Below are 11,112 nucleotides of genomic sequence, written 5' to 3'. Positions count from 1 at the left end.
TCAAAGGAATTGTCCGTAGAGCTCCTAGACAGGATTGTGTCGAGGCACAGATCTGGGGAAGGGTACAAAAAAAATTCTGCAGCCTTGAAGGTCCCTAAGAACACAGTGGCCTCCATCATTCTTAAATGGAAGAAGTTTGGAACCACCAAAACTCTTCCTAGAGCTGGCCTCCAGGGCCACACTGAGCGATCGGGGGAGAAGGACCTTGGTCAGGGAGGTGACCATGTAACGGTTTCTAATGGTGAAGGAGAGTCGGACCAAACTGCAGCGTGTATATTGCGATCCATGTTTAATCAAATAAACGTAACACGAATCAATACAAAAAACACTACAAAACAATAAACGAAACGAAAACCGAAAACTGCCTATACTTGTGTCAACTAACACAGCACAAGGACATCAAGACACTAAGGACAATCACCCACAACACAACCAAAGAATATGGCTGCCTAAATATGGTTCCCAATCAGAGACAACGATAAACACCTGCCTCTGATTGAGAACCACTTCAGACAGCCATAGACTTACCTAGAACACCCCAATAAGTTACAATCCCACTACATACACACCACACCACATACAAAAACCCATGTCACACCCTGGCCTGACCAAATAAATGAAGATAAACACAAAATACTTTGACCAGGGCGTGACAGAACCCCCCACCCCCTAAGGTGCGGACTCCCGAACGCACCTCAAAACAATAGGGAGGGTCCGGGTGGGCGTCTGTCCATGGTGGCGGCTCCGGCGCGGGACGTGGACTCCACTCAACCACTGTCTTAGTCCCTCCTCGCGTCCTTGGATAGTCCACCCTCACCGCCGACCATGGCCTAGTAGTCCTCACCCAGAACCCCACTAGACTGAGGAGCAGATCGGGACTGAGGGGCAGCTCGGGACTGAGGCAGCTCGGGACTGAGGGGAAGCTCGGGACTGAGGGGAAGCTCAAGAGTGTAAGGAAGCTCAGGAGTGAAAAGAAGCTCAGGAGTGAAAGGAAGCTCAGGAGTGAAAGGAAGCTCAGGAGTGAGAGGAAGCTCAGGCAGGTTGATGGATCTACTAGATCCTGGCTGACTGGCAGACCCTGGCTGACTGGCGGATCCTGGCTGACTGGCGGATCCTGGCCGACTGGCGGATCCTGGCCGACTGGCGGATCCTGGCCGACTGGCAGATCCTGGCTGACTGGCAGTTCTGGCAGATCCCAGCTGACTGGCAGATCTGGAAGAGTCTGGCTGACTGGCAGATCTGGAAGAGCCTGGTTGACTGGCAGATCTGGAAGATTCTGGTTGACTGGCACTTCTGGCGGATCCTGGCTGACTGGCACTTCTGGCGGATCCTGGCTGACTGGCACTTCTGGCGGATCCTGGCAGACTGGTGGATCCTGGCAGACTGGCGGATCCTTGCAGACTGGCAGCTCCTTGTAGACTGACAGCTCTTTGCAGACTGGCAGCTCTGGCTGCTTCATGCAGACTGACAGCTCTGGCTGCTAAATGCAGACTGACAGCTCTGGCTGCTTCATGCAGACTGACAGCTCTGACTGCTCCATGCAGACTGACAGCTCTGACTGCTCCATGCAGGCTGGCAGCTCTGGCTGCTCCATGCAGGCTGGCAGCACCTTGCAGACTGGCAGCTCCTTGCAGACTGGCAGCTCTGGCTGCTCCATGCAGGCTGACAGCTCCTTACAGACTGACAGCTCCTTGCAGACTGGCAGCTCCTTGCAGGCTGACAGCTCTGGCTGCGCTGAACAGACAGGAGACTCCAGCAGTGCTGTAGAGGAAGAAGGCTCTAGATGCGCTGAACAGACAGGAGACTCCAGCAGCGCTGTAGAGGAGGAAGGCTCTGATAGCGCTAGACAGGCGGGAGACTCCGGCAGCGCAGGAGAGGAGAAAGGCTCCGACAGCGCTGGAGAGGCGCGAGACTCCGACAGCGCAGGAGAGGAGAAAGGCTCTGATAGCGCTGAACAGGCGAGAGACTCCAGCAGCGCAGGAGAGGCGAGGCGCACTGTAGGCCTGATGCGTGGTGCTGGCACTGGTGGTACTGGGCCGAGGACACGCACAGGAAGCCTGGTGCGGGGAGCTGCTACCGGAGGGCTGGTGTGTGGAGGTGGCACAGGATGGGCTAGACCGTGAAGGCGTACTGGAGATCTTGAGAGCAGTGTTGGCACAGGACGTGCAAGGCTAGGGATGTGCACAGGAGGCCTGGTGCGTGAGGCTGGCACCAACTTCACCAGCCGACTAACACGCACCTCAGGACGAGTATGGAGCGCTGACCCAGGTGCCATCAAATCCCTGACACGTTCCGTCGGGCGAATTCCATGCAAAAAGCACCAACACAGCAACTCCCTCACTTCTCTCTCCTCCAATTTCCCCATTAACTCCTTCACAGTGTCTGCTTCGCTCACCTCCAACACCGGCTCTGGTCTCCTCCTTGGCTCCTCACGATAAACAGGGAGAGTTGGCTCAGGTCTGACTCCTGACTCTGCGACTCTCTCCCTGAGCCCCCCCCCCCCAATACATTTTTGGGGCTGACTCTCAGGCTTCCTTGCCAACCGTGTTCCCTCATATCGCCGGCTCCTCTCTCCGGCTGACTCTGCTCTCCTCGCTGCCTCCACCTGTTCCACCTTTGGGCGGCTACACTCCCCTGGTTTAGCCCAGGGTCCTCTCCCGTCGAGGATTTCCTCCCATGTCACTCTGACAGAACTCCAGATGGAAGAAGCTTCCTGAAGGACAACCATCTCTGCAGCACTCCACTAATTAGGCCTTTATGGTAGTGGCCAGATGGAAGCCACTCCTCAGTAAAAGGAACATGACATCCAGCTTGGTGTTTGCCAAAAGGCACCTAAAGTTCTCTTACCATGAGACACAAGATTGTCTGGTCGGATGAAACTAAGATTGAACTCTTTGGCCTGAATGCCAAGCATCACATCTGGAGGAAACCTTGCACAATCTCTATGGTGAACCATGGTGGTGGCAGCTTCATGCTATGGGTGGGGTTCTGCGGCAGGGACTGGGAGACTAGTCAGGATTGAGGGAAAGATGAACAGAGCAAAGTACAGAGAGATCCTTGATGAAAACCTGCTCCAGAGTGCTCAGGACCTCAGACTGGGGCAAACGTTCATCTTCTAACAGGACAACAGCCCTAAGCACACAGCCAAGACAAAGCAGGAGTGGCTTTGAGAAAAGTCTCTGAATGTCCTTGAGTGGCCAAGCCAGAGTCCGGACGTTAACCCGATCGAACATCTCTGGAGAGACCTGAAAATAGCTGTGCAGCAAATGCTCCCCATCCAACCTGACAGAGCTTGAGAGGATCTGCAGAGAATAATGGGAGAAACTCCTCAAATACAGGTGTGCCAAGCTTGTAGCATCATACCCAAGAAGACTTGAGGCTGTACTCGATGTCAAAGTTGCTTCAACAAAGTACCGAGTAAAGGGTCTGAATATTTATTTTTTCTAAAAACCTGTTTTTGCTTTGTCATTATGGGGTATTGTGTGTAGATTGATGAGGGGAAAATAACAATTTAATACATTTCAGAATAAGGCTGTCAAGCACCAAAGTGTGGATGAAGTCAAGGGGTCTGAATACTTTCCGAATGCACGGTATATCAGGCTGTGTGAAAGGAAGGCCCGGAAAATTGTTAAAGCCTCCAGCCATCTAAACCATAGATATAGACTGTTCTCTCTGCTTCCGTACGGCAAGTGGAATCGGAGCAACAAGTATCTACATTGACCTTTCTATTTAATTTTTGCACACTCAAACACTCACTCTATGCACACTCACTTACACACACTCACACTCCAACACACACTCACTTAATTTTCTCACACACACATAATACACACACACTTTCATACTGACTGTACACACACATTCACACACAGTCACATACAATCATCATATACGCTACTGCTACTTTGTTTATCATATACTGAGCAAAAATATAAATGCAACATGTAATGTGTTGAAATAAACTGAAATTAAAGATCCCAGAAATTCTCTATACACACAAAAAGCTTAATTCTCAAAAATGTACAAATTTGTTTACATCTCTGTTAATAAGCATTTCCCCTTTGCCAAGATAATCCACCCCCCTGACGGGTGTGTAAATCAAGAAGCTGATTAAACAGCATGATCATTACACATGTGCACCTTGTACTGTGAACAACAATTGGCCACTATAAAATGTGCAGTTTTGTCACACAACACAAGTTGTGAGAGAGGTTGCAGGATTGTCCACCAGAGCTGGTGGCAGAGAATTTAAAATGATTTTAATGGCTGATTTCCTTTTTTGAAATGTAACTCATTAAAATCTTTGAAATTGTTGCATGTTGTGTTTTATTTTGTTCTTTTTCTTGTGTATATCCTGATGCACCTATACTGTACATACAGTATATAACCCTCCCACTCCAGTATCCCTGCACATTGTAAACATGGTATAAGAACTGACCCTCAATATAGCTTACTTACTTTCTTGTGTTCTTCTTATTTCTATTTCTTGTGCTACTTGACTTTTTTTCTATATTGTTTTAAATAAACTACAGATATTGATTACTTTATTGTTGGGAAAGAGCAAGCAAGAAAGGCATTTCACTGTACTTGTGCATGTGACAATACAAACTTTAAACTTGTGGCCTCACTTTCCTTAAATGACTCACCATGAGTCAAGTTAAGCATGAGATTGCAGATACGCATCAGCTGGAAGAAGTAGTTGATCTGAAGGAAGAAGTGTGCTTTAACGTTTATCACTGACAGCACATTTTTTTTAATCAGTAGTGATATTTTTCTTTGCTGAGTGTGTGATGTTGACTTTGGTCAGTTATGGTAAGTGGTTGGGGCTCACCGGGTGGTAAGTAGGCCAAGTAGGCCGTTGTTGGTAGGACTGTGGTCTGTCACAGCTGGGTGAAGTGAAGTGTGAAACCATAGCTGTACATCTATAGTAGGGGAACCAAAGGGAGGGGCCCCTTTACACATCTGATCTGTAGGTTCCTGTTTTCTTCGTGTCAGGATAATCTTTTTCTTTCTGAGAAATATTGAGTAAAAACACTGGGTTGATGCCTTTCTAGTAGAAAAAGTATCTTGCAACATATCCTTGAAAACATCCTGCTCCAATCACTTCAACATACATGTATTAGGAAAACACTATGACCGGCACTTCCTGTAATCATCATGGAGTAACTTGGGCAGTAGGATTAAAGTATTGCAGGGGTCAAAACATGGCTCAAGTGTTGGGAAAAGTGTTCACGTCAATGAGATTAAGTATGTGGAAAATTACAACAAACAATCAACAAAACTGTATTGTGATGACCTCATGGAAGTGTGGATTAGCCCATATCAAATGATCAATTCACACATTGATTGATGGCATCCATCTGAATGGTCACGTTCTAAAGCATTTCACAATTAGTGTGTTTTCTCTTGAGCAGTGATGAAACAGCTCATCAGTGTCAATAACCTCTTGCATCGCGTGTGTGTGTGTGTGTGTGTGCGTGTGTGTGTGTGTGTCCTTATGGGTGTGGTACCATAAGTTCCTTCCTCGTCTCTTCAATAGAGTAGTGCAGATGTGTTCTATCAGCCCACACAGGGGATGGCCTTCCACACAGCATCACTTCCAACAGTATCTCTGCACATGTAAGTAACACATTAAGTAACAACTGTTTATTTAGTTAAAATCTCAATTATACACAACTTCTCTTCACTTCATGTGTTATTCATATGAAATTATAGTGATTTTAGATGACAAAAAAAACTTGAATGGAGAGCCAGGTGTATTTTTTTTTTTAAATGTTACCTTTATTTAACCAGGCAAGTCAGTTATTCTTATTTTCAATGACGGCCTGGGAACAGTGGGTTAACTGCCTGTTCAGGGGCAAAACGACAGATTTGTACCTTGTCAGCTCAGGGGTTTGAACTCGCAACCTTCTGGTTACTAGTCCAACGCTCTAACCACTAGGCTACGCTGCCGCCCCTGTATGGTTACATATATTACATGTAACTGTAGCAATACATTTGCAAGGCATTTGTGGCCATGTAAGCTTTTGCTTTTCGCTCACATGCAACAAATTCTAACACAAATTTAGCAAAAAAGGAAAAATCTTGGAATTTAAAGGAAAATTGTTTTAGAAAATCTAAAAAGGAAGAAAAAATATAAATATAATATGGTAATCTTTATTTCACTCCAGAGTGGAACACAGTTTTTCAATTATCACTAATAATAGGAATTTTGAAATAGCAGTTTTACGACTTTCAAACATGTTGACTTCACGTGCAGATTGAACTTAAATCCCCTTCCTGGCTGCAGCTGTCTGCTCCTCTCAGCTAACCACAATGTGGTTTAAATGGTACGGAGAGATTTAAATGGCACCATAGAGGTTTAAATGGCCCTAACGCATTCTAGTGGAGGCATGCAGTTTTACGAGGTCGGGTCAACTGACAAATTCTTATCTCATTTTCTGAAAATAGTTTATTTTCCAGCTTTTCACAATGAATTTATAAACTATGCAATATACCAACAAAATATATTATTTTCATTACCTGCAGTTCATGCGCTACAAACAGCTTATACCTCATTATTATTGCTTATCACACATCTTTTCATATCAAATATCTCCCTGTGTTTGCAAGGTGGGTTGTGAGACAGCAGAGCTCCAGTGGAGAGAGTGTGTTAGCCTGAGTGAGCCCTGAGCCTACTGCAGGAGTTCTACACACATCCAAGTCTTGCCTTATCCAGCCCAATCCAGCCATTTTCTGACACGCCAAGCCCAGCCGAAACCAGCACAGCCCGATCAAGCTCTTCACAACCCAGCCATGGATTCCATGTCCTCCCTGAGCTCCTCAACCTCCTGCCCCTACCTGTACCTCTGGAGTAGCAACATCACCAACAACAGCAGTAGAAGCAGTATTAGCAACAATGTGATCCTGGAGCACTACAACCACACAGGGCGCCTGCAGCACCGCGGGCCCCGCCAAGGTGGCCTGAGCTTGGGTGCGACCCTCTCCCTCTTCATCAGCATCCTCATCATCCTGGAGAACCTGCTGGTCCTGGTGGCCGTGCTCTCCAGGATCCGCAACAGCCACCGCTGGGTCTACGTGTGCATCGCCAACATCACCCTCAGTGACTTGCTGGCTGGGGCGGCCTACGTGGTCAACATCTGCATGTCTGGCAGCCATACGTTCAGACTGAGCCCAGCTCTGTGGCTGTTCAGGGAAGGGGTGATGTTTGTGACCTTGGCTGCCTCGATCTTCAGCCTGCTGCTGATAGCAGTGGAGCGCTACACCGCTATGATGAAGCCGCTGCACCAGAAGTCAGCCAGGAAGACATGTCGTATCTACGGCCTGGTGGCGCTGTGCTGGATCCTGGCCTTTGCCATCGGCTTCCTCCCCCTGCTGGGATGGAACTGCGTGTGCAGCCTGGAGAGCTGCTCCACCCTGCTGCCGCTCTACTCCAAGAGCTACATCTTCTTCTCTCTGCTCATCTTCTCCCTCATCCTGCTGGCCATCGGTGTGCTCTACGGCGCCATCTACTGCCACGTGCGCAGCAGCGCCAAGGTGGGATCCCAGCGCAGCCGCAAGCGATCCCTGGGGCTCCTGAAGACGGTAATCTCCATTGTGGGTGTGTTCATCATGTGCTGGGGCCCTCTGTTCGCCCTGCTGCTGCTGGACTTTTTCTGTGTGTCGCGGCAGTGTGCTCCCCTCTTCAGTGCCGACTGGGTCATTGCTCTGGCCGTGCTCAACTCTGCTCTGAACCCTGTCATCTACGCCCTGGGTAGCACAGAGCTGAGGAAGGCCATTGCAGGGCTGCTGTGCTGCTGCTGCCTCAGGGCAGGCCTCTGTCACCCTGATGCCTTCGTATCCAAGGAGACCAGCAGCACGGGGAGCACCAGGCATAGTAGCCTGAGGAACAGTTTCAATAAGGTCAGGAGTTTCAGTATCAGCCCCCCGCCTGCACCCAAGGCCCCCAAGAAGAGCCGTCTCAGCTCCACCACCAGCTGCCTGTCTGTGTCGAGCGGTTAGACCACAAAGGGCTGCCTGGGGCAGACGTAGATGCGAAAGAGAGCTCTCTTTGTGTGTGTGTGTGTGTGTGTGTGTGTGTGTGTGTGCGGGTCTGTGGGTGTGGGTCTGTGTGTTGGAATTTAGAGAAAGCCCGCTAGCACAAGGCTAGCATTTTTCAAAACAGGGTAGTAGAAAATGTATCTCATTGGCACAACCATGATACAACTATGAAGATACGGCCTTGTTACAGCCTAGATACAAGCATGATGCAGCCATGAAGAAACTATGAAGATACAGCCTTGATACAACCATGATACAGCCTTGATACAGCCTAGATACAGCATTGATACAACTATGAAGATACAGCCTTGATACAACCAAGATACAGCCTTGATACAGCCTAGATACAGCCTTGATACAACTATGAAGATACAGCCTTGATACAACCAAGATACAGCCTTGATACAGCTTTGATACAACTATGAAGATACAGCCTTGATACAGCCTAGATACAGCCTTGATACAACTATGAAGATACAGCCTTGATACAGCCTAGATACAGCCTTGATACAACTATGAAGATACAGCCTTGATACAGCCTAGATACAGCCTTGATACAACTATGAAGATACAGCCTTGATACAGCCATAATACAACCATGATACAGCTTTGATACAAGGCTAACGGTTTTCTCTGTAATTAGTTTTGTTCATTTTTTTGCCTTGTCATCAGATCAGGACGTGGCACATACTGATAAAGTTTATTTTATGTTATACATTACAAAAAAAACTTTAAAGAGTTGTTCAAGATTTCTTATAAAAGAAGCATTATAGAAGCTTTATTTTGTTTCACTGTTTGAGCCTCATACACTACATGACCAAAAGTATGTGGACACCTACTAGCAATGCCGACGCTTGGAAATGTGCGTGGTGATCTTAGGCTTTTGTACAGCTGCTCGGCCATTGAAACCCATTTCATGAAGCTCCCGATAAACAGTTATTGTGCTCAAATTGCTTTCAGAGGCAGTTTGGAACTCGTAGTGAGGTATTGCAACCAAGGACAGACGATTTTTAAACGCTACGCGCTTCAACACTCGGCGGTCCTATTCTGTGGACTTGTGTGGCCTACCACTTAGCTGCTGAGCCGTTGTTGCTCTTAGATATTTCCACTTCACAATAACAGCACTTATAGTTGACCGGGGCAGCTCTAGCAGGGTAGAAATTTGGTGAACTGACTTGTTGGAAAGGTGGCATCCTATGACGGTGCAACGTTGAAAGTCACTGAGCTCTTCAGTAAGGCCATGCTACTGTCAATGATTGTCTAGGGTGATTGCATGGCTGTGTGCTTGATTTTATACACCTGTCAGGAATGGGTGTGGCTGAAATAGCCAAATCCACTAATTTGAAGGCGTGTCCACATACTTTTGTATATATAGTGTATGTATTGTACAAAACTATAGAGTTTTATTCATTTTTTTGATGGTCACAGTACATCTTATGTATAAATAAATGTTTTTAAATCATATAATATCTGTCTTGTTGTTGTACTGTATTACTACATGGTCAAACGAAATGAACACTTCACTCCCATAAGCAATTACCACCATCTACCTCAGGGTGGAGACATGTTACCAGGGGCTTGTGTGAACTGTGAAGAACTGTGCTGTGTGAACTGTGCTGCCTCAGGGCAGGCCTCTGTCACCCTGATGCCTTCGTGTCCAAGGAGACCAGCAGCACGGGGAGCACCAGGCATAGTAGCCTGAGGAACCGTTTCAATAAGGTCAGGAGTTTCAGTATCAGCCCCCCGCCTGCACCCAAGGCCCCCAATAAGACATGTTACCAGGGGCTTGTGTGAACTGTGAAGAACTGTGCTTGTGTGAACTGTGAAGAACTGTGCTTGTGTGAACTGTGAAGAACTGTGCTTGTGTGAACTGTGAAGATGTTGCTTCACATCCAACAGCAGGTTTCATCAGTGCTGCTTGCATATGCCTCGTTCACGTGCTAGTCGGAACTACGTATTTCTGAGTAAGTTTTTGGGTAGAGTTTCCTATTGGTTGATTCTGATACTCTGTATCTGACTCTTCTGGCCAGGTTAGCAAGTTGGAATTTTTGGGGTTTCCTAGTTCCAACTAGCATTTGAACGCAGCAATAGTCACAGAAGCATAAATTCAGTCAACAGTGACCTCTGAACTACATAACTTCTGAGTATTTTCCCAACTGATGAGATATGCATAGAAATGGACATATACACGTTATCAAAAGTTCCAGACTTTAGGATGCAGAAACATACAGCAGCTATTGAAATATTGAAATATTTACTGTGACAAGAGACATGAGCAAAAGTGTCTTCAAAGAATTGATACATTTTAAGATTTTCTTCTGGCACAGGATCATTGTTTTTTGCATGGCCGAATCCACAGTATTTCTAGATAACCTCAATGTTTGTAACACCAGATCTGTGACTTTGATTGATGAAAAATATGTGGACAGAAACTTAATTTGCATCACAATTACTATTTGTGGTGTTAATCTAAAAAGTATGTTACTGCCTGGGGTATTGAAGATAGGAAGGAGATGTGTGAAAACGTTCCATCCAATCATAGGACTATTAACAATAATACTGTATTACATTTTATTTACAGATTAACTAACCATACTGTACAGTTCCTACGCAGGTGATGAACCTACTCACACCTAACAATCACAGTGAAATGTAAATTAAATATCAGGAATCAGCAACAGTACTCGGGCTCTATGAGAACATTCCAGAAGACAGTGGGGAAGGAAGATGGAGGTGAGATGATTTTAGCTGAGCTCAGGAAATGGTGTGTGATGGAGGATAGTCGTCATAAATCATAGCTAACGGATCATTCAGCAGACAGAGCTACAGAGGTTCGCCGGTCAGAGGTTCTGAAAATAATGGCTATGGGAACTGTGATGCAGGGGTCCATCTCAATAGTCCAAACCATTGTTTCTCAAACATCTCCTTTGGGACCCCCAGACGTTTACAATTTTGTTCTAGCCCCGAACTAGCTCACCTGATTGACCTAGTCTAAAGCTTGATTATTATTTGACAAGTTGAATCAGGTATGCTTGATCTGGAAAATTGCTTTTATCTGACAAGTTATTTTAC

At 46.5% G+C, this 11,112-nt stretch overlaps 1 protein-coding gene across 1 annotated transcript; it reads left to right on the top strand.

Moving 5' to 3' along the window:
- Window positions 1-5,502: 5,502 nt before the first annotated feature.
- Window positions 5,503-9,509, top strand: LOC118401422 (sphingosine 1-phosphate receptor 4-like). Its single transcript, XM_052475138.1, has 2 exons — window positions 5,503-5,619; window positions 6,613-9,509. Exon 2 carries the CDS (start codon window positions 6,796-6,798, stop codon window positions 7,999-8,001), a length of 1,206 nt encoding a protein of 401 aa, XP_052331098.1. The 5' UTR covers window positions 5,503-5,619; window positions 6,613-6,795; the 3' UTR covers window positions 8,002-9,509.
- Window positions 9,510-11,112: the final 1,603 nt, after the last annotated feature.

Source organism: Oncorhynchus keta, chromosome 22 (assembly GCF_023373465.1).
Source record: "Oncorhynchus keta strain PuntledgeMale-10-30-2019 chromosome 22, Oket_V2, whole genome shotgun sequence".
Taxonomy (NCBI): Eukaryota; Metazoa; Chordata; class Actinopteri; order Salmoniformes; family Salmonidae; genus Oncorhynchus; species Oncorhynchus keta.
The sequence above is the reverse complement of the archived record's forward strand: the minus strand, read 5'-3'. Positions and strand labels throughout refer to the sequence as shown.

Excerpts from the sequence above, each read along its gene's own strand:
- LOC118401422 (XM_052475138.1), top strand. The coding sequence starts at position 6,796 with ATGGATTCCATGTCCTCCCTGAGCTCCTCAACCTCCTGCCCCTACCTG.